The following is a 24,315-nucleotide window of genomic DNA, read 5'->3' on the forward strand; positions in this document are numbered from 1 at the left end:
TCATCAGACGTGGGACTTCTGAGGTAATGCAGGAATGAGTCAAGACTCTGGGGGGACTACTGAGAAGGGATGATTGTATTTTGAAATCTGAGAAGAACATGAGATCTGGGAGGGGCTGGGGCAGAATGATACAGTTTGTCCATCTGTCCCTGCCCGAATCTCATGTGGAAATGTATCCCCAGTGGTACAGGTGGAACTTGGTAGGAGGTGTTTGGATCACAGGGACAGATGCCTCCTGAATGGACTGGGCCATCCCCTTGGCGATAAGTGAGTTCTTACTCTGAGTTCACATGAGGTCTGGTCATCTGAAGGGGTGTGCACTTCATCCCCACTCTCTCCCTCTCTTGCTCTCGCTTTCAGTGTGTGTCATGGCTATTCCCCCTTTGCTTTCTGCCTGACTAAACATTCCATGAGGCCTCCAAGGGCTGAGCAGGTGCCAGCACTAAGCTTCCTGCACTTCCTGCGAACCGTGAGCCAATTAAACCTCTTTCCTTCACAAATTACCCAGTCTCAGGTATTTCTTTATAGCAAAGCAAGAATGGCCTAATATACTATCCTTCCACGTTAGCTGGGAACAGACCCTGCCTATCACATTATTCTTAAAATTACCATCAGGAAAAACTGTGAAAGACTTTAAAATGAGTAAAAATGAGAATGCCTCCATTTAGCCCACCCAAATAGGTTATCTCTACCTTTAGTTGTCTCTGAGTTATGTTGCAACTCTGTGAGTTTAAAAGCTGACGATGATGGAAATGATTCTTGACCAGAGAAATGCACAATGCCCAGCAGATGTGATGGATCATGACCCGGTAGTCAGTGCCAGCCTTGCATCCATGAAGCACACTCATTTCAGCACTGCTGATGGGAGAAGCTATTTGTCTACATTCTGGATTCCTCCTTGAACCAGTTCTACATCTTACTGGGTCAATAAACAACATTTATTATCTCAATTTAAAACCTCTATTTTTAGGCCGGGTGCGGTGGCTCATGCCTGTAATCCCAGCACTTTGGGAGGCTGAGGCAGGATGATCACAAGGGCAGGAGATCGAGACCATCCTGGCTAGCACGGTGAAACTCCATCTCTACTAAAATACAAAAAAAATTAGCCGGGCTAATGGTGGTGGCGGACACCTGTAGTCCCAGCTACTCAGGAGGCTGAGGCAGGAGAATGGTGTGAACCCAGGAGGCGGAGGTTGCAGTGAGCTGAGATCATGTCATTGCACTCCAGCCTGGGCGACAGAGAGAGAGACTGTTTCAAAAAAAACAAAACAAAAAAAAAACACCCTATTTTTAAAATAGGTATTTAAAGTGAATACCTATTCATTTTATATTTGTATGATAATCAACATTATATCCTGTTTTAAAATTTATCCTCATACCCATAAGCAAACTTTAAACTACCTCAAAGTCCAACAGAAAAACAACTTTAAAAAATTAAGGCCTAACCATATCATAAAATATTCTGAAGCTATTAAGATAGACAGCATATATTAATCCACATAGAAAGATTTCCCAGCTTACAAAAAAGGCAGAGAGAGTAAGCTGTAGATGCGTGTATCTGCTACCCACTTGTGGATGCCCCACTTGTGGACCACACACCTGCCCACAGCCACGCAGGCAAACACATACGACGGGCGGGGTGTACGTCACGCTAGAGGCAGAACTCGGGAAGGAAAGAATGTTTATCCTTTCCTGCTTTGATCAGTATCCTCAGACTGCTATGTGGCAGGCAGCTGGTCCATACACGCAGCGTGCCAGACGCAGTCAGGTGCTTGGTGCAGCAACGTACAGCCAGCCAGAAGCTTCCACTCCATGTACTGTCTTTGTCAACAGGACGAAGGTCACAATGGATGTCCTGGCTACCTCACCTGCAGTCTGAGGACTCAAGATCAGTACCCGCCACACGAGCAGGTAATGGCCACTCCTCACACCCTTCAGGTCCCAGGCCAGGCTCACAGGAGACCTTCCCTCCGGGAAAGGAGTCCTCTACCGCCTCTCACTCCGGCGGTGAGTGTGTATGAGCGTGAGCACGCCCACGGCCGGTGGACGTCCCTTCCTCTCATCCCTGCAGTCACCGGAGGGGAAGCTTCTTATCCTTAGATCAGACCAGGAGGCGGATGGGCCCTGAGAGAGCCGCAGGGTGGCTTTGCCCCGAGCCACACTGCACAGGAGCTCTGGAGGGCAGGGACTGTCTGCTGAGTGGCTTGCAAAGAGCCAGAGCCCAGGGCCAAGCAGGGTCTGTCCTGGCTCTGCCTCAGCATGTGGCTTTGTGGCTCCCCACCTCAGTTCTGTCACCAGGAGACCAAGAATCAACACAGCCACCAACCAGGGCATGGTATTTGAGGAGCCACCCGATGATGGAGGGAGAGAGAGCCTGCAGAATCTTCCTACAGGTGAAGGTTGCAGGGCAGGGCTGGGACATGGAACTGAGGCTGCAGAAGCGGCCTGCATCTGACCCCAGGGAGCAGACAGACCCAGGCTGCTTCCAAGGACCTCAGATGGGCTCTCCCCACCAGCCCAGCAAAGCAACTGGCCCGCACAATGGCTCCACAACCCCCAAACATCCTCACTCCCAGAACAGACTGCCCAGGAGCTCCTGCATCCTGAAGCTGAGTTCCCTCCCTGCTGCACGGTGCCATTCGCCACCCGCCACAGTTACAGGAGAGCCAGGACCCCATATCCACCACGCCACGTTCCCTGTCACCACATGACACATCACCGCCACATCACCATCACGTCCCTCACACTGCATCCTCCATGCCACATCACCACACCACCTCCATCACCACCACGCCCGTCACATGTTCCATGTCACTATCATGTCCCACGTCACCACTGCAACCCCCACATCCCATGTCACCACCCCATCTCCTATCACCAACACACACTATGTCACCACCACGTCCCACACACTATGTCCCATGTGACCAAAGCATCCCACGCACACCACATCCCATCACCACCACGTCCCACATCACCACATCCTGCGTCACCACCATGTTCTCCATACCACATACCCCACACCACACCCACAGCATCCCTGCACGCCACGTACCCCACACCACATCCCTGCACACCACGTACCCCACACCACACCCACGGCATCCCTGCACGCCACGTACCCCACACTGCACATCTGCCACTGTAGTCCTCCCTTGGATGCTGGTTCACAACCAACAAAGCACAGGCACCTCCCACTGCAGCCGCCTCCCATGCCACACTGTGGCTCTTTCAGGGCCGATCTGCCTCCCGGTCTGACTTAAGGACAAGAGGCTTCCCCTCCAGTGACTGCAGGGACAGGAGGAAGGCATGTCCACTGGCCATGGCATCCTCACACTCACAGACATGCTCCTAAAACGATGCACACGACCATCCCACACCACTCCCCACAGGACCCAGAACCAGCAGCTACAGAGGGTGCAGCCCACCACCACTAAGAGGTGAGGCCCCTGTTCCCCAGGCCCAGGGCCTCAGGTGCCAGACCCACCAGGCCATGCAGGTCGCATCCCCTCAGCTGAGGCCGGGGCTTCACTCAAAAGTGCATTGCAAGAGGCAAGAAGCCTCCCAGCCACCTAGAGTGGCAGACATCCCTTCACCCTAGCCCGGGGCCTCCCAGCCCTTCAGTCTCCAACCAGCTCCTCCACCAACCCAGTGCCCACTCCACCAATCCAGTGCCCACTCCACCAACCCAGTGCCCACTCCAACCCACTGCCCACTCTGTCCTGGACACCCTCCCCTACTCCTGGGTCTTCTTGGCTTCGAGCAAGGGTGTCCACCTCAGTCCCAGCTGCCCACTCCCTAGCAGGGCCGGTTCCTACCCCAAAGACGGGGCACTTGAGCAAAGGGGCTTGCCCAGCTGCTTCACCAGGGGCAGAAATGCAGCCGCAAAGCTGTGCACTGAATACAGGCTGGATCCCACCCCTTCGGTCAAAAGAGCGCAATTAACGTCCAGGTTCCGAGTGTTCAGGAGCCTTCCCACACCCAGCAGCCACTTCCTCCCACTCCACCGAGTAGCGGCCCGGACCTTCCACCCCAGAGGCCTGGGGGTTTAAAAGGAAGCTCCGTGGGCCAGAAAAGTCCCGTGTGAAAGCCCCGCAGAAGTCTTCCTCACACAGCATCCCGTGTGCTTCTAGGGTGCACATTTTGAAAAGGCTAAAACCAGCAGTTGCATCCTGAGCTGGTTCCAGACACCACGCTTGGAAGACAGGCAAGGAGGAGTATGGAAAGCTTCTGAAATGAAGACCTCCAGTGTGGCCCACGGGCTGCAGGCCGCCAGAAGACAGTGTCAGGAATTCAGAGCAACTCGAGACATGGATCGGGCCACTGTGGGGACAGAGGGCAGCAGCTCCAGGCCCAGACTCAGGCTCCCTCTTGCCCCATGTACCATCCCTCCATCTGAGTACAGCCTGGCATCCCCCAGCAAGCGTTCTTTGCCGGCCCGCCACGCTGACCCAACGCTGAACGCTTCACGGGAAGGCGTTCTCTTCACTCCGGCTGCCGCAACAAAACACTGCAGCCTGTGGGGCCTACGCCACAGACGTGTGCTCCACAGGGCGCTTGAAACTAGGAGGATAAGAGCGAGGCCAGCCCATTCCACCAGGACGGTCCATTCCTCACAGACGGCGCCTTCTTGCAGTGTCCTCACAGGACAGAAGGGGTGTGGCAGCTCTCAGCCTCTTCTTTCAGGGCACTGATCACATTCATGGGGACGGAGTCCTCTCCTTGTGATCTCATCGGCGCCCAGAGCCAGGCCTCCTGAGGCCACCTTGGGGGCAGGATGTTAACACAGGAAAGTGGGAGGGGCCACAGCATTCTGAAGACAGCAGTGGGGGTTGGCTCTTGCGTTTGGGGCCTGAGCCCTTCTTGACATGGAGAAGATTCTGGAACCCCTGGTGATGAGTCTGTGAGTCTGATTCTCAGGAGAGAGGACGGAACCTGGACGGATGGACAGGACAGCTGAGGAGGCCAGCACAGGGTGAGCCCAGGCTCTGCAGCTTTGTTTATCTATTTATCTTTTTGAGACAAGGTCTCATTCCATCACCCAGGCTGGAGTACAGTGGTGCGATCTCGGCTCACTGCAACCTCTGCCTCCTGGGTTCAAGCGATTCTCCTGCCTCAGCCTCCCAAGTAGCTGAGATTATGGGTGCCCACCACCACGCCTGGCTAATTTTTTTTTATTTTTAGTAAAGACGGGGTCTCATCACGTTGGCCAGGCTGGTCTCAAACTCCCGAGCTCAAGTGATCTGCCTGCTTCAGCCTCCCCAAGTGCTGGGATTGCAGGCGTGAACCACCGCGCTGGCCAGGCTCTGCCTGCGGACTCAAGACTTGAGAAGGCGTGCCAAGCTCTCAGGTGCCAGGCTGAGTTCCGGACCTAATCTTCGAAAGCTGTGGATCCCCAAGACGTCGAGGGTGCTCAGGGCTGGCGACGGAGGCACACACAGGCTGTTCTGCACTATCTCCTGCAGTCTCCACAGGGATCAAGTTTTACAGAAAAGTTTTCTAAAAAACCATGAAGGTCATATTTAGTTCTTCTGTATATAAAAGCCACTTGTTCAAGGCTATTTTGAAAAATAAAATAACTGTATAATGGAAACTCTAGGATTTTAAAAAACCCAAAACAGTCAGAGGCCCAGTGTCAAGGCGTCTCATCCATCCCTCGCCCTTGAGCTGCTGGCACAGTGGGTTCTGATCACGGAGACCACCAGGTGTCTGATCCAGCCCTGGGTGAGGCCCACTCACTGCCAGAAACCCACCAGCCCATGTCCCCTCAGTGCAGCCAGAAACCCACCAGCCCGTGTCCCCTCAGTGCAGCCAGAAACCCACCAGCCCGTGTCCCCTCCGTGCAGCAGCTGAACTGGCTGACTGCCTAAGAAACCAAGTCAGGCTAAAAAAAGCATGAGAGTGGGGATTGGGGTTGAAATCTTACTTTTGAGAATTGTCTTTTCTAAGTGTCACTGAAATTTCTTCCTTCTGAAGAGGCTTCTTCCAAGAAAACCAAGAAAATTTGGTTTTGCAACCAGGAAAAATGACACACTGCACACAGCAAACCATCATTCATTATTTTTCGTTACAAATGACTCTATTGTCTTTCATAAAGGCTGAGTCTCCAGAAAGGACGCCAGGTGCTGCTGTCCACCTCCAAAAGCCCTGCCCGCCCTTTTGCTGGGTCCGACAAACCACTCGCAGGGCCTCTGTTCAGTGGGGGACTCGGGAAGGAGGGGGGCCCTGCGGGGGACTCGGGAAGGAGGGGGCCCTGCGGGGGGACTCGGGAAGGAGGGGCCCCTATGGGCTGTGGCGTTCCAGGGGCTGCAGGTCACAGGAGGAGAACCACCTCGCTCAGAACTCAACTTCCAGCACCACTGGCGAACTCTACACTGTCAACATTCACGGTAACTGTTAAGTCGTAAGTAAAAGAAAAAAATTAAAAGGGAAAGAAATGGAAGAAATGGGATGTGACATGGGAATTTCCAGGTGGCCTGAGCCTTGGGTGTGAGGTCTGTCAAGTTGGGGTCTTGCTGCTGGCTCCCAAACTGTTCTCCCTCATGGCCTCCGGTGCAGAGGGCCCCACGCTGAACAGGCTGCAGACCCGAAGGTACGGGAATTATCCCTGCTTCATGGGACGGAGCAGCCAGGACCCATCCCCACTGCTGGCCCCTCCTGGATGTGCCCAAAACCCCAAAAGAATTCCAAACTCCCCTATTGCCCAAGGCCTCCGTTTTAAAAGAAAACAAACAAACAAAAAGCCTTAGCTTAACACGGCAGCTGTTCTTGCCAAATATAACACAAACTAGGAAACCTAGAGAGCTTGGAGGCAGGCTCCAGCCACAGCCCAGCCCCGCACAGTCAAGGGCCACACACATGGCCAAGCAAGGGACAAGGGCCCCTCCAGCCAGCCCCACTGTCCCAGACCAGCAAAACCAGGAGGGGAACCGGGCCCCGGCCCAAAACACCATCAGCCAGCTTGGAGCAGCCCTAGGAGCGTCAGGCCCCCTGCACAGCCTCCCCGAATCCCCAAAACACAACATCACATTCTAACTCCATAGGACAGAAAATCGGAGGGAGGCTCACCATGTGATGAGACAGCATTTCTCTACCACAGATCTCCTCTGACAGGGGCTCTCCCCTGCCCACCTCACCTCCCACACCCTCCTCTGACGGGGCCTCGCCCCTGCCAACCTCACCTCCTCTCACCCTCCCCTGACAGGGCCTCACCCCTGCCCACCTCACCTCCCCTCACCCTCCCCTGACAGGGCCTCGCCCCTGCCCACATCACCTCCCTCACCCTCCTCAGACAGGGCCTCTCCCCTGCACTCCTCATCTCCTAAGATCCTCCTGATGTTGACCTCTCCCTGTCCCAATCTCAAAAGACCTCTTTCCAGATGTTTTTTTGTTTAAGCCTCTGCTATTCTCCAAGGAATCTACTTCATCCTCATCCCAAACCCAACCATAAACCCTGGGGAAGAAGAGCTTCCTCAGTTAGTGAGCAAAGACACCAGCTCCAAACCCTGTGGCAGATGCAGCTGTCTGGATAGTGAGGAGCGGAGCAGAGGAGCTGCCACGGCCCAGCCCATCGGTGCCTGAGCATCAGCGGGATGTGGATGGCTGGGCCCAGCCGACCCAACACCGGGTGGTCCTCACGCTGGCCAGCATAGGCTGCAGACCCTGAAGCAGCCCCAGGTCTCCCCACCACACCTGTGCCCTGCAGCAAGCTGGCTGGGGCCACAGGCCAACGTCCACTGGCAGGTCCTCTGGGTTTTCTTGCAGCTCTCCGTGCTCAGGTCACGTGTCCCAGGGCCAGCACCTCGCCTGGGAAGTCCAGCACATGGCCCAGCCTGAAGAGAACCCAACAGGTGTGCAGGCCCGGAGCTAGGATCGGGGCAACCCCTACTTCCTGTTCACGAACTGCTCCCCACCCAGCCACCCCCACCACCGGGCTCCACAGAGCTGCAGGAACAGACGGGACCAGGATTCAGAGGTCCAGGGACACAGGGAAACAACTGCTGGGGGCTGGAGTGTGGGGATGGGGGCTTCCTCCACATTGACCTTTCCGGTCCCTCACAGGTGGGCTCACGTGCCCCTCCCTGAGGCAGAAGAGGCCTTTGGAGCCCCAGGTAGATCCTGGCCACTGCCTGGTGTGAGAAAGCCCAGGGTTTGCTGGGAGCTGTTGCTGGGACCTCGGTGTCCGCCATGGCTGCACCACACCACCAGGAATGGCGGGTCAGGCCCAGGCACTGAAATGTCTCCTAAAACCCTGCTCCTGCGGGGCAGCCGCTGGCTTGATTGGGACAAAATTAAAATATGATTAAAATAAAATAAACCAAGAAAAAAGCGGCAGACAGGCCAGGCATGGTGGCTCATGCCTATAGTCCCAGCACTTTGGGAGGCTGAGGTGCGCAGATCACCTGAGGTCAGGAGTTCAAGACCAGCCTGGTTAACATGGTGAAACCCTGTCTCTACTAAAAATACAAAAACTAGCCAGGCGTGGTGATGGGCACCTGTAATCCCAGCTACTTGGGAGGCTGAGGCAGGAGAATCGCTTGAAACTGGGAATTAGCCGGGCGTGGTGGCAGGCGCCTGTAGTCCCAGCTACTTGGGAGGCTGAGGCAGGAGAATGGCATGAACCCGGGAGGTGGAGCTTGAAGTAAGCCGAGATCGCGCCACTGCACTCCAGCCTGAGCAACAGAGCAAGAGTCCATCTCAAAAACAAACAACAACAACAACAACAAAGTAGCAGTTTTCAAAAAGGAAAAACACCAAAACACAAGGGCAGATTCTGATTTCAGCTGTGAATGCGGCAGGTTCTGCTCCTGGCCGGTCACACACACCTACACGTTCCGTGAGGGAACCCCTGTGGATCCCTGGAGGAGAGACATGCTGGGACACACGCCGGGAGAGGACGAAGGTTCTGCAAGGATGCGGGTCTCCCCAACAGGCAAACACAGCAAGACCCCACCTTGCAAACCCACCCCCACCGCTGGCCCGCCACGTGCAGTTGGCATAAAGAACGGGGATGACGAGAGCACCATGATGGGGGAGCACCGTGATGGGGGTGCAACGTGATGGGGGAGCACCGTGATGGGGGTGGCGCAGCAGCTTCAACTCCGAGAGGGTCCTGTTTCTCCAAGTGAGGGCTGAGGAGATGATGTCGCACGTCACAGCTAAATTCTTCGTATCTATTATTTCAACTTGTAAATGTATGTTTTCAAAGGGGAAAAACATCTCTCATTTGCACATCTGACCAAAGACTCTACAGAGAGAGATGTGTCAGGTCCCTGTAGAAAAACGGCTTCCTCGCCGCATAGGTGCTGAGCGCACACACACACGTGCACACATGCACACGTGGGCACACACACTTCCTTGTAGGAAAATGGCTTCATCACATGGGTGTTAGGCACACACACATGCACACACATGTACACACACATGCATGCATACCTGCACACACACTTCCCTGTAGGACAATGGCCTCCTCGTCACATGGGTGTTAAGCACACACACGCACACACACATCGCTGTCCCTATGGAGGTACTTGCATGCTGGCTACAGAAACACCATTCCATGCTGGGGGCCTCACCACAAGGAAGCACTGGTGGGCAGGACACAAGCCTGAGGGCACAGAGGTCCCCACCCCTCCTGGCTGCCCCAGCTCCACCCCTGGCCCAGCACCTCAGCCCCAGGTCGTGCCACCCCCCAGGTTCCATGCCCCCATCCCCCTAGAGAGGGCCCCCAGGCCTCCACTCGGGCCTCCCCAGCCCATCCCCAACCAACAGCCAAACACACCTGAAACAGGATTTCAGTCCCCGGCTCAGCCCTTGCCATGGGTCTGAACACAGGAGCAGCTCCACCGTCCAGGCCACCCCACCCTGACGCTGACCTCGCCGCCAGTCCCTGGAGCCGAGCCAGGCCACCATCATGCCCATGGCCACATCATCCTCCTCGCCCGCCAGACCTCCCCATGCACCCAGTCCTCAGAGAGGCCACTGGCGCCACCCGACAGGCACACCTGCTCGGCCACAGGCCCCAGGCGGCTCCTTCCATGAAGACCTGCGAGGGCACCTAGCCTGTCTCTTCACAGTGGCATCTGCAGCGTCCACACCAGAGCACAGCACGGTCCCAGGCTCCATAAACACCAGCCCCTTATTAGTCAGGGGGTCTGTGCTTGGCCTGGCAATGCCAGCCCGAAACCCTCCACACCGGTTGCCTCCCCTAGTCCAGCAGCCACTCTCTGCACAGAGCCACCCCAGCCCCTTAAAACCCTCCAACCGGTCACCTCCCGCAGCTCAGCACCCACTCTCTGCACAGAGCTGCCCCAGCCCCTTTAAACCCTCCGGGCAGGTCACCTCCCCCAGCCCAGTGCCCACTCTCTGCACAGAGCCGCCCCAGCCCTTCACGCCGCCTCGCCACCTGTCTGGCCCCCACACAGCCTCATACTGCATGAACCAGACCTGCGGAAAAGCACGCCCAGCCTCACTGCCAGCTGTCCATGGCCCCATTGGGGACGCTGACCCAGTCCTGGAGGGAGCCCCCAGGTTCTCTGAAGCCCGCGGGGAGCGGGGAGGGAGCCGGAATATGAACAGTGAGCCTGAGGAGGATCTGGCCAGGCTCATCGGCAGGCAGGCAGGCAGGCAAGGGACCGACGGTAGCACAGAAATGTGTTGCCCGGCACAGGCAGTGGAGCTGAGAGACCCAGCCACAGCCTAGGCCTGCGCTCCCCATAGACACACCAGACTCCATGGAGGAACACCAAAGCAAAAAGGCACCTTATTGCTAAATAACGAATCCAAAAGAACATGTTTCAGTGGTTCTTACCTGGTAAAATTCCCGAAGCCAGTTCTTCTGAAGGTTTTCCGGCTGTAAATGAAGAAGAAAAAGAAAAGTCAGTCAGACCAATGGCCCAGCCCTACACGGAGCCCAGAGAAGCTCCTATGAAGACAAGGTGGCGCAGGAGCGGAGGCGCAGCCCAGGCCCACCTGCACGGAGGAGCTCCACCCGCGTGGGGAAACCCCAGTCCCACCAGGGGACCCAGCTCTGTACGGGGGCTCTGCTCTGAGGTCCGTCCCAGGGACATGGCACACGACGCGATCTGTCCTAGTAAAGCGCAGGCAGAGTCCCGCGGACCCCACACGGGTGGCAAGGAGGGGAAGGCCCTGTGTTGCTCCAGCCTCCAAGCCTCCCAGGGAAGAGACGGCTCAGCCAGTAACCCGGTTCCAGAAAGCAAGACAGTGGCACCTTTTCACACCTGTCCCTCCCTGGGCCAAAGCCCCCTTCACGGGCACTAGACAAAGCTGAGCTTTGTGGAGTACAAAACATCACGGTCACACGTGGCATTTCTGTAACATCACAGTCACACATGGCATTTCTGTGTGTTTGGGGTAAAGAGCAAGGGGCTTTTACAGAGTCAGTCACAACTGTCAGAATCTTCAGGAAGAACTTGCTAGAGCCATCAACAGAAAACCTACCCCATGCCACAGATGTGCACACACATGGACACACGTGCACACACGCAAGGAAACTCCAGCCCCACCACAGAGACCCAGGCCTCAGGAAGCTCCTGGACAGAATCAGAGGAGCCAAGCGCAAGCCTGAAAATGCCAGTGCTTCAAGAGAAGGGGATGGCCCAGTCGCTCTCCCACCCTGATGGCTCCACTGAGCCCCAGGCCACCTGGCTGCTCCTGGGTTCTGTGCCAGCTCTGGCTGAGGGCAGCACAGCCATTCAAACTCAAGAGTGGAGAGGTCACCGCGGATGAGGCTGAGAGCAAGCACTCAGCATGAGCCGCCCATGCTCAGGAAGCACCCCAGCTCCAGTATCACCCACTGTGGAGGGACCGTGGAGGGACAGAGTCAGCGTCTAAAAGGGTAGAATTTCCATTTTGTGAGATAACAAAGTTCTAGAGATCCATTAAACAACAATGTGAATATACTTAGCACTAAGGAATTGTACACTCAGAAACGGTTAAGGTGGTAAATGTTGTGGGTTTTTGCCGTGACTAAAAACAATAAACAAGGCCCTGCCCCCGCCTCCATCAGGACTAAAGCCCCTGCCCTGGTCTCAGCCTCTGTGGCCATGGGCACGGGGCCAAGGCGTGCAGGCCGCCAGTGCAGCTGGGCCCAGACTCCGTACCATGCAAACGCAACAGCATCACTAGGCTGGCCACATGCCAGGCGTGCTCCTCCCTTCACTTGCTGACGGGTCTAAGAAGCCTAAAAAGCAGGAAGGCTGAATTTTAGATAAATTAATGAAGGAAAAAAGAACCTGACCAAGAAACAAGAGCCTCACAGACCACAGGACTGGGCTGAGAACACCGTGGCCCCAGGCTTCAAAGACACACAACCCCGGCACACGCACACACAAAGGGAGAGAATCACACACTGCGGCTCCAAGGGCCCCCATGCCCTGCCCTCCATGTCCACGGACCTCCTTGTGGGACCCACGCAACCAGCAGGAGGGGAGGCCACCAGCCCACGCCACTGTCCCGCCACTGAGGACCCAGCAGGAGGGGAGGCCACCGGCCCACGCCACTGTCCCGCCACTGAGGACCCTCAGCCCACACAGACAGCCTCCGTTGGCCCCAGCTCCTACCAGCAAGTCCCCATCGAGGGTCCCAGCCCCACATCCAGCTGCAGCTGTTTGCCAGGCAGCCCTGCCCAGGAGCCGCCCGAAACACCAAAGACAAATGTGACAGTGGACACCCGGTCACACTGCTCACTGTGCACCTCGCCCAGCACCACACACTCCAGCCCGATCCATGGGTCACGACCTCATTTCCATCATGGATACGACTTCCCCAAACACTGACGGTGGATCCACTGAGGTTAGTAAGCCCAGACGGTCCTAATACGGTGCTGTAAACAAAGACATCCGTGTTTGCTGACTGTTTATGAGGAGGCACTCAAAGCTGTGAAACAATTAGACCAAAAGTCTAAATGAAAGACGAGATCAAAACACTCCAAAGCAGGAAGAGAAGAAACGTGAAAAAAAGACGAGGCCCTCAAGGCCTTCAGTTCTTGTCTTTGGCACACACCCCAACACTAGTCAGGGTCACTGTGACAGCCGCGGTGACCTTGGGGCCCTGCCCAGGGGCCACTTTCTGGCCCACATGGCGTTGCTGCATCTGCCTGGCTGACCCTGGTTTGGAAGCTCCCAGGGCCTCCTGGGCCGCATCCCACTGTCCCACCAGCCTCTCTTGGCCTCAGTGCCACTGTGTCACTTCCGGGACATCCCCCGGGGATCCACGCCTCCCCGTCGCCCGCCCCATCCCCAGCCCCTTCCCCCTCCCTCCTAGGGAGCCACGCCCTCCCAGTCCCCTTTCTGTCCCCAGCCCCTTCTCTCTTCTCTCTTGGCAGATCCACACCCTCCCCATCCCCAGCCCCTTCCCCCCTCCCTTCTGGCAGATCCACACCCTCCCCATACACCCTCCCCATCCCCAGCCCCCTCCCTGCCCCCTCCTAGGAGATCCACCCCTACCCGTCCCTGGCCCCTTCACCTCCTCTCCCTCTTAGCAGATCTACCCACTCCTTGTCCCCAGCCCCTTCCCCACTCCCTCCTGATGGATCCACTTCTTCCCCATCCCCAGTCCCTTCCCACTCCCTCCTCAGGGATCTCCCTGCTGTGTCCTTACTTGCTTCCAGTCTACACTCCACAGGCAGCCAGGGTGATCCTCAGAAAACACAAGTGGACCCACCCTCCAGGGCCCTCCTGCTCTCTCAGGGTAAAGGGCAAAGGCCTTCCAGGTCGGCACAGCCACCAGGCCCTGAGCCCGTGGCCTCCCTGGCCCTCCCCTCCACCTGCTCCACTCTGGGCCTCAGACATTTGGTCCTCTGGCCCCAGGGCCTTTGCACTCTCTCTTTGCAGATTGGCAACGGCCGCCATGCCTTCACTGCTCACAGGTCTGGTCAAATACCGTCTTCTCCATCAGTTCAATTTTCCCTGGGTCACTGAGCTTCCCCAGGCCAACAAGTGACCCCTAATCCCAGCGTTTTCCCATCCTGAGCAGTGAGGCTGCATCATGTCCCTTCCTTGTCTTCCCTTCATCTGGGAAAAGGACATTTCACTCTGCAGCCCCACATACCCACAGTGTGCAAGTGGGACAGCTTGAAGAGTTGATATAACAAGAAAATCTTTTCAACCACTATCGAGCTCTGGGCAAACACACCACAAGAAAGCTTAAGACACCCTCTTCCCCCCAAACCTCACCAAATAACAAACGGGGGGAAGAGGAAGAGAAGGATGCTCCAGGGGCAACAAAACAAGGTCTGACAGCATCCTTACTCCTGAACGCAGCAGTCACAGGAAGGGAGGATGTTTCCAGTGCAAGCGTCAGAGAGGGGAGCCTGACGGCGCAGGGCGGGACGGAGAGGGGACCCTGACGGTGCAGGGCGGGACGGAGAGGGGACCCTGACGGTGCAGGGTGGGACGGAGAGGGGACCCTGATGGTGCAGCGCAGGATGGAGAAGCAGCAAGAACCTGCACGTCCTGATAAAGGGACTCAGAAAACAAGACTGGAAATGTATCCAGAAACAAATATCAGAACAAAAGCATCCCTGAAAAGGAGAGAAAACTGAACAAGTCCAAAAAGAGAGTAGGAGTCCTTATATAAAAACACGCGAAAGGCTGGGCGTGGTGGCTCACACCTGTAACACTACTAGCACTTTGGGAGGCCGAGATGGACGGATCACGAGGTCAGGAGATCGAGACCATCCTGGCTAACACCATGAAACCCCGTCTCTACTAAAAAAAATACAAAAAAATTAGCTGGGCCTGGTGGCGGGCACCTGTAGTCCCAGCTACTCAGAAGGCTGAGGCCAGAGAATGGCATGAACCAGGGAGGTGGAGCTTGCAGTGAGCCAAGATCGTGCCACTGTACTCCAGCCTGTGTGACAGAGTGAGACTCTGTCTTAAAAAAAAAAAAAAAAACAGGTGAGAAACATCAGCAGCAAAACTCGAACACTGAAAAACAGAATTCCCGACGTGCCAGGCAGAACTCAGGTGACATAACAGAGCCCAGAACTCAGAAAGGAAAGACCACAGTGACCCACGGTGCGTCCACACAGTACAGAACCAAGGCTGAAAACGGAGGCAGGGGAAGGTGGAACAGAGTGTTTCTGTTACAAACTAACAAAACACAAGTAATAGAATGTATTAAATCAGCAGGTGGGGCCTGGAGCTGAGAGGCTGCCTAAGAATCGTGGTACCTTCCAAAGCAGAGCATTCCTAAATGTGTTCTAAAATTAAGATGTATTCTTAAACTCTACATTCTTCAAGTTGAGAAAAGTTTTCTCATCCTTAGAGGAATTGTAGAAATGTATCTCTTACACCAATAAATATTTATCTCAAATTCAGAAGTTTCTTGAGTTTCACTTCAGCGTCTGTTTCTCCTGACAATCTGAGCAGGATTAAATTTAACTGGTGAAGCACAGCCTGTCCTCCCTGCTGGAGCTCTGCAGACTAGGACGCTCGTCCCACGTGGACAAGGGTTCTCTCTGGGCAGTGGGAGCTGGAGTGATCTGTACTTCCATAGCGCATATTCTTAAGGGAAGAGGGAACAAACCGTATAAAATGATTCCATTTTAGTGGGAAGTACTAAAAAAACTGAGCTGATCCTTAGTGTGTTTGCTGTACAGCCCCTAACAGAGAACACCTGCAGGACAGACCAAGCAGACAGAGGCAGCCTGGCCCACAGCCGCCCCCAGAAGGCCCAACACTTCCCATTTGTCGCTCTGGAATGCAGAGACGTCAGCACGAGAGACTGAGAGGCACTTCATGCTGCTGAGGGAAGAGGCAATAATTGACAGGGAATACTAGGACTAGTTAAATATTTACTTTTAAAATGCTGTATTAGATCCTTTCTTTATTCCACAAAGAAATTAAACTCCAGATGGATTCAGGAGATGAACATAAGACTTGAAACCACAAAGGAATCAGGAGAGAAAATAAGGAAATAGCTGCTGTCATGGGAGAAAAAGAGCCTTTCTAGACACAAAAGGAAAGGAAGGACCTCTGAGAGAGAATGTGCCTGCAGATTACCACCCACAGTGAACACGCTCCATGGTGGACGACAGAAAGCTTTCCCTCTAAGAGCAGGAACGAGACCAGGATGCCCGCACTCATCACTGCCATTCAACACTGCGCTGGGAGGCCTAGCCTGGGCGATTAGGCAAGAAAATGAAAGAAAAGGTATCCGAATGGGAACAGAAGAAGTAAAATTATCTCTGTTCACAGACTACATGCTCTTATGCATACAAAACCCTAAAAATTCCACCAAAAATTGACAGAAATAAGGCCGGGCGTGGTGGCTCAGACCTGCCATCCCAGCACTTTGGGAGGCCGAGGCGGGTGGGTCACCTGAGGTTAGGAGTTCAAGATCAGCCTGGCCAACATGACAAAACCCAGTCTCTACTAAAAATACAAAAAATTAGCCAGGCGTGGTGGTGCACACCTGTGGTCCCAGCTACTCGGGAGGCTGAGGCAGCAGAATCGCCTGAATCCGGAGGCAGAGGTTGCAGCGAGCCAAGATTGTGCCACTGCACTCCAGTGTGGGTGACAGAGTGAGACTCCATTACAAAAATTCAGCAATTCAGCAATGTGGCAGGATGTACGATCAACACACAAACAACAGTGGTGTTTCTATACACTAACAATGAACAATCTGAAAAGAAATTTTTAAAAAATTGCATTTATAACAGCATCAAAAAGAATAAAAAACTTAGAAATAAGCTTAACCAAAGAGGCAAAAGACTTGAACACTGAAAACCACAAAATGTTGATGAAAGAAATTCAGATATCCATTCCAGGTTCACAAACTGGAAGAGTTAATGTCCTTAAGATGCTGATGCTACCCAAAGGATCTGCAGATTCTATTCCATTTATATAAAAATCCCAATGACTTTTTTTTTTTGGAGAAATAGAAAAATTCATGCTAAAATTCATATGGAATCTCATGGGGCCCTGAATAGCCAAAAATAGTCTTGAAAAAGAAGAACAAATTGGAGACCTCACACTTCCTTATATGGAACTTACTACAACCTACAGTAAGCAGCCAAAACAGTGTGGTCCTGGCACAAGACAGACATGTGGACCAATGGAATGGAATAAAGAGCCTTGTATATATGGTCAAACGATTTTTGACAGTGGTGCCAAGACCATTCACTGGGTAAAAGAACAGTCCTTTCAACAAATGAGGCTGGATAACTGCATGCAAAAGAATGAAGCTGGTTTCTTACCTTACACCATATATAAAAATTAACTCAAAATGAATCAAAATCTAAAACTATAAAATTCTTAGAAAAAACATAGGTGAGAAACTTTGTGACATTGGATTTGACAACGACTTCTTAAATGCAATACAAAAGCACAGACAACAAAAGAAAAAATAGACAAGCTGGACATCAAACTTAACAACTTTTGTACATCAAAAGCCACTATCAATAGGATGAAAGACAAACCACAGGATGGAAGAGAACATCTGCAAGTCACGTGTCTGATAATGGGTTAATATTCAGAACATATTTTTAAACCTCCTACAACTCAACAACAAAACGACATACAATCCCATTAAAATGGGAAAAGGACTTGAACAGACAGTTTTCTAAAGGAGACATATGAAACGGTCAACAAGTACATGAAAGGATGTTCATGATCACTAATCATTAAGGAAATGCAAATGAAAACCATAATGAAACACCATTTCACACTCATCAGGATGGATATTATACAAAATAAAACATTAAAATCAAAAAGAGAAAACAACAAGTGTTGGGATGAGGTGGAGAAATGGGATCCCTTGTGCACTGCTGGTGGGAATGTAACACTGTGCCATCACTATGAAGAAAAATGGCACCTTCTCCGAAAATTAAACAGAATTACTATACAGTCAAGCAATTCCACTGCTGGCTATATTCCCGATATGGTTTGGCTGTGTCTCCACCTAAATCTCAACTTGAATTTTATCTCCCAGAATTCCCATGCGTTGTGGGAGGGACCCAGGGGGAGGTCATTGAATCTCTCCCAGAATTCCCATGTGTTGTGGGAGGGACCCAGGGGGAGGTAATTGAATCATGGGGACCCGTCTTTCCCATGCTATTCTTGTGGTAGTGAATAAGTCTCACGAGATCTGATGGGTTCATCAGGGGTTTCTGCTTTTGCTTCCTTCTCATTTTCTCTTGCCACTGCCGTATTTAAGAAGTGTCTTTCATCTCCTGCCATGATTCTGGGGCCTCCCCAGCCATGTGGAACTGTAACTCCAATTAAACTCTTTTCCTTCCCAGTCTCAGGTACGTCTTTATTGGCAGTGTGAAAACAAACTAATACGGTAAACTGGTACCAGGAGTGGGGTGTTGCTGAAAAGATACCCAAAAATGTGGAAGAGACTTTGGAACTGGGTAACAGGCAGAGGTTGGAACAGTTTGAAGGGATGAGAAGACAGGAAAATGTGGAAAAGTTTGGAACTTCCTAGAGACTCATTGAATGGCGTTGCCCAAAATGCCGATAGCAATGTGGACAGTAAAATCCAGGCTGAGGTGGTCTCAGGTGGAGATGAGGAACTTGTTGGGAACTGGAGTGAAGGTGACTCTTGTTATGTTTTAGCGAAGAGACTGGCAGCATTTTGCCCCTGTCTAGAGATGTGTGGAACTTTGAACTTGAGAGATGATTTAGGGTATCTGGTGGAAGGAATTTCTGAACAGCAAAACATTCAAGAGGTTACTTGAGTACTGTTAAAGGAGTTCAGTTTTATAAGGGAAGCAGAGCACAAAAGCTTGGAAAATTTGCAGCCTGAATATGTGATAGAAAAGAAAAACCCACTTTCTGGGGAGAAACTCAAGTCAGCTGCAGAAATTTGGCAAGCAGCCTGGCGTTAATCCCAAAGATCATGGGGAAAATGTCTCCAGGCCATGTCAGAGACCTTCCCGGCAGCACCTCCCATCACAGGCCCAGAGACCCAGGAAGAAAAACTGGTTTCACAGGCCAGGCCAAGGGTCCCCATGATATGTGCAGCCTAGGGACTTGGTGACCTGTATCCCAGCCACTCCAGCTGTGGCTAAAAGGGGCCAACATATAGCTCGGCTGTGGCTTTAGAGGGTGGAAGCCCTAAGCCTTGGCAGCTTCTAGTGGTGTTGAGCCTTTGGGTGCACAGAAGTCAAGAACTGAGGTTTGGGAACCTCCACCCAGATTTCAGAAGATGTACGAAAATGCCTGGATGTCTAGGCAAAAGTTTGCTGCAGGGGTGGGGCCCCCATGGAAAACCTCTGCTAGGGCAGTGCAGAAGGGAAATGTGGGGTCAAAGTCCCCACACAGAGTCTCTACTGGGGCACAGCCTAGTGTAGGTGTGAGAAGAGGGCCACCATCCTCCAGACCCCAGAATGGTAGATCCACCAAAAGCTTGCACTGTGTGCCTGGAAAAGCTGCAGACACTCAACGCCAGCCCATGAAAGCAGCTGGGAGGGAGGCTGTACCATGCAGAACCGCAGGGGCAGAGCTGCCCAAGATTGTGGGAGCACACCACTTGCATCAGTGTGACCTAGATGTGAGACCTGGAGTCAAAGGACATCATTTTGGAGCTTTAACATGTGACTGCCCTGCTAGATTCTGGACTTGCATGGGCCCTGTAACCCCTCTGTTTTGGCCAATTTCTCCCATTTGGAACGGCTGTATTTACCCAATAGCTGTACCCCCACTGTATCTAGGAAGTAACTAGCTTGCTTTTGATTTTACAAGCTCATACACGGAAGGGACTTGCCTTGTCTCGGATAAGACTTTGGACTGTGGACTTTTGGGTTAATGCTGCAATGAGTTAAGACTTTGGAAGACTGTTGGGAAGGCATAACTGGTTTTGAAATGTGAGGACATGAGGTTTGGAGGGGCCGGCGTGGAATGATATGGTTTGGCTGTGTCCTCACCCAAATCTCACTTGAACTGTATCTCCCAGAATTCCCACCTGCTGTGGGAAGAGCCCAGGGGGAGGTAATCGAATCATGGGGGCTAGTCTTTCCTGTACTAGTCCCATGATAGTGAATAAGTCTCAAGAGATCTGATAGGCTTATCAGAGGTTTCCGCTTTTGCTTTTCTCTCATTTTCTCTTGCTGCCACCATTGAAGAAGTGCCTTTTGCCTCCGCCATGATTCTGAGGCCTTCCCAGCCATGTGGAACTATAAGTCTAATTAAGCCTTTTTCTTCCCAGTCTCAGGTATGCCTTTATCAGCAGCATGAAAACGAACTAATACAATTCCCTAAAGAACTGAAAGCAGGAACTTAAACAGATACCTGTACACTCACAATCAGCCAAAAGGTAGAAGAAACCCAAGTGTCCCTCCATGGATAAATTGATAAAATGTGGTCTATCCACATAATTCAACCTTAAAAAGGAAGGGTATTCTGACTATGCAATAACCTTGAGAACATTATGCTAATGAAAATAAGCCAAACACAAAAAGACAAAGATTGTATGATCCCACTCATGTGAGGTATCTGGAGTCATCAGATTCATGGAGACAGAAAGTAAAATGTTGGTGACGAAGGAGCTGGGGGTGGATGGGGATTCAGTGTTTAACGAGAACAGAGGTGCAGTTTTACAAGATAAAAAGAGATCTGGAGATGGATGGCAGTGATGGTTATACAACGTTATGAATGCATTTCATGCCACTGAACTGCACCCTTAAACATGGTTAAGATGGAAAATGTTACACCTATTTGACCACATTAAAAAGGCGGGGGGAATCTCCATAGCCACAGCGCCACTCAAGCAGCCGAACCACATGCTGGGGCTCCACACGTCTGAGAACTGCACTTTACTCACCTCATATAAAATGAAAAAAAGAGAAAGTCCTGACCCTAGCAGTAGGAAGGGTAGGTCCCAGACGCCCAACCCAAGCAAAATCGAAACAGAAACTGCAATTGAAATTAAAACAGACAGTAAATCTGAGACCTGCCCAAAAGGCCCAGAGTCACTACGCGTACCACAGCCCCACAGCACAAACCACAGGCCCAGAGACACTATGTGTACCACAGCCCCACAGCACACACCAAAGACCCAGAGTCACTACACGTACCACAGCTCCACAGCACAAACCACAGGCCCAGAGCCACTATGCGTAGCACAGCCCCACAGCACGCACCAAAGACCCAGAGTCACTATGCGTAGCACAGCCCCACAGCATGCACCAAAGGACAAAACACTGGAAACAGGAACGAGCAGACACACGCAATGCACAGAGACGTTAATACAGTTTTTACAAATGCTCCGCATATAAAAATATCCCCATCCAACATGTAACACTATTGTTTAACTTGCCTAATGCGTTCCTGAAGACATGTAAGAAATTATGTAATTTCTTAAAATTCACAACTGAAATGACAATATAATATCCTAATATGTGACTCAAATTTTATCCCACTGAATGTAAGGACTTTCACAACAAACCACAATATCCTCAATGAAGAAAATCTGGGTATAGAAACTTCCCACCACCTGCAGGAACAGGGGAGACGCCTGAGTCCTTGTGGATGAGCTGACAGACAACATTCAGACCCCCCGACACATCTCCTGAGACTCTCTGAGAGAAGAGGGACAGGACAGTAGCAGAAACACTGAGAAGAACAGAAAAGGTTCTGTTACTTAGGGCTTCAAATTGCTAGAAAATAAACCCTCGGCCATGAAAACACAAGTGCACGTGCATACACACACACTTACACGCACACACACACATGTACACACACATGCACAGGAGCCTGCACACAAACACATGTGTATGCACACACACATGCACACACACGCACTGCACACACACTTGAGCACCCTCTTCTGCAAGATCAAAGGCAAAAATGAAATTTTTAATCAGAAGCTTTTATAAAATTAGACTCTGCCTACCATGACACCCTTTAATTGAGGGCCATTAATCCTGCCCAAACTGGTCTTTGCTGGGCCCTGCCACCACACCGCCACACCACGTCCATGTGGCTGTCCCACTGGGTGATGGGCACAAACCAGAGAGACTGGACCCTTTCCCAGGAGCAGCTCTGGCCTTGGAGGTACAGCCCATGTTTGGTTAATGTAGTTATTTTTAAAACTACTGAAGTGAGAATAAAAGATAAACAAACTGGGTCTTAAAGAAATGCTCAAATTTCAGCCCACAGGCCAAGCAGCTCTGCGTGTGTTCAGCCACCATATGAAATAAAGCACATGCCTTCTTTTTCTCTTTAACACCCAAAAATTCTTCTCTTGGTATCAAAGAATAATACAAAAACCATCAAAATATGGGAAATGTTTAAAAGAAAACACACAAACTCATTCCTTTTAAATGTGGAACTCTATATCTGGGAGTCAGTCCTAAAAAAAGTAATTCTAGGCCGGGCGCGGTGCCTCAAGCCTGTAATCCCAGCACTTTGGGAGGCCGAGACGGGTGGATCACGAGGTCAGGAGATCGAGACCATCCTGGCTAACACGGTGAAACCCCGTCTCTACTAAAAAAATACAAAAAAACTAGCCGGGCGAGGTGGCGGGCGCCTGTAGTCCCAGTTACTCGGGAGGCTGAGGCAGGAGAATGGCGTAAACCCAGGAGGCGGAGCTTGCAGTGAGCTGAGATCCGGCCACAGCACTCCAGCCCGGGCTACAGGGCGAGACTCTGTCTCAAAAAAAAAAGTAATTCTACACAGCAAAAACGCTCTGTCAACAAAGAAGTTCATAATAGCATCATTTATAAGAGAATTACAATTAGAATTCTGCAGAAGAATATTACAGAAGACTCCTCAATAAAGAAAGTTACACAGGGCGTCCACGGAAGGAATGGAGAGGGAAGCACCAAAAACAAATTTATTGGATGATAAAACATGATGTGGAGATAGACAGGGTGCCAGTGACAAACACCACAATGTGGGTAAGAAAGGCAGTGAGCTACACACTCACCAACAAACACCACAATGTGGGTAAGAAAGGCAGTGAACTACACACTCACCAACAAACACTGCAATGTAGGTGAGGACAGCAGTGAACTACACACTTACCAGTGATTAAAATAACAAGTATTATGTTAGGTATATGTTACCAGAGTAAAGATTTACAATGAGCACACACTGACATGGAAGACACTTATACCCTAAAAACATGGATTGAACACAAAATAAATCACACCCCACACAAGCCCCCACCGGCAGCAAGCAGTCCACAGGGCCACCTGCAGACGTGGCCCTGCAGAAACTGAGTGCCCTGGCCCCCTTCCTCGCTGTGGCCAATGCAAAGAAACAGCTGGCCGCCAAGGGTCTGCGGAGACTCCAGAAAGCGTGCCAGCATGTCACAGGAGCCCCTCACACTGAGTGCTGTCAGCACTCCCAACAGTATTCTCAACAGGAAAAGGGAAACAGACAGAAAAAAATGCCCAAAGGTCAGAGTGGGTATTTGAGGCAGAGGTATTTCTTTTCCTTTTCTTTATTTTTAACATGCCGATAATCATCATGCATTACTTTCAAATTTTTTAACTCTTAATTTTAAAGGCTGTACTAAGAAGAAAATGAAAGCCACTTTGGCCAGCATCTTAAATAATTGCCTGTCACTAAGAGCAATAACAAACGGCAAATGGCAAAAGGGGAGAACCATGGAGAATCTCGTACAGCCTGCAGGGCTGGGAGGGGGACCACCTCTCGGAGAGCTCTAGGCAGGCAGCTGTGAGGCAGAGTCTCCACCTCAAGAAGAGCTGCTACAAGTGAGCCAGCAAAGACAACCACCCCAACACACAAGCGACACACGTGCAGGCACACACACCCACCACGCCACACATACGCACCACACACACGCACCACACACAGTACACGCACACAAAACACACACACCACAGACACACCACACACACAACACACACAAGACACACCACACCACGCACACACCACCCCAACACATATGCCACACACGTGCAGGTACACACACTCACCATGCCACACATATGCACCACACACACATGCACCACACGCAGTACACGCACACAAAACACACCACAGACACACCACACACACAACACACACAAGACACACCACACCACACACACCACACCCAAAACACACATGCCACACACATGTAGGCACACACACCCACCACGCCACACATACGCACCACACACACACACACACACCACAGACACACCACACACACACAACACACACAACATACACACACTACACACAACATACACACACCACACATACCACACACAACAGACACACCACACCACACACACACCACACCCAAACACACGCGCAGGCACACACACACCCACCACACCACACATATGCACCACACACACCACAGACACACCACACACACAACACACCCAAA

The 24,315-nt window shown here is 52.0% G+C and overlaps 1 protein-coding gene across 2 annotated transcripts in view; it reads right to left on the reverse strand.

Annotated features, from left to right (window-relative positions):
• INPP5A (inositol polyphosphate-5-phosphatase A) overlaps positions 1–24,315 on the reverse strand; it is a 229,944-nt gene that overhangs the window by 151,293 nt on the left and 54,336 nt on the right. For both annotated transcript variants that reach the window (XM_023185783.2, XM_023185784.3), the window contains exon 2: positions 10,811–10,852. In XM_023185783.2, the coding sequence (XP_023041551.1) occupies positions 10,811–10,852 (42 nt within the window). The remainder of the gene's footprint in view (positions 1–10,810; positions 10,853–24,315) is intronic.

The sequence above is a fragment of the Piliocolobus tephrosceles genome, chromosome 9 (assembly GCF_002776525.5).
Source record: "Piliocolobus tephrosceles isolate RC106 chromosome 9, ASM277652v3, whole genome shotgun sequence".
NCBI classification, from domain to species: Eukaryota; Metazoa; Chordata; class Mammalia; order Primates; family Cercopithecidae; genus Piliocolobus; species Piliocolobus tephrosceles.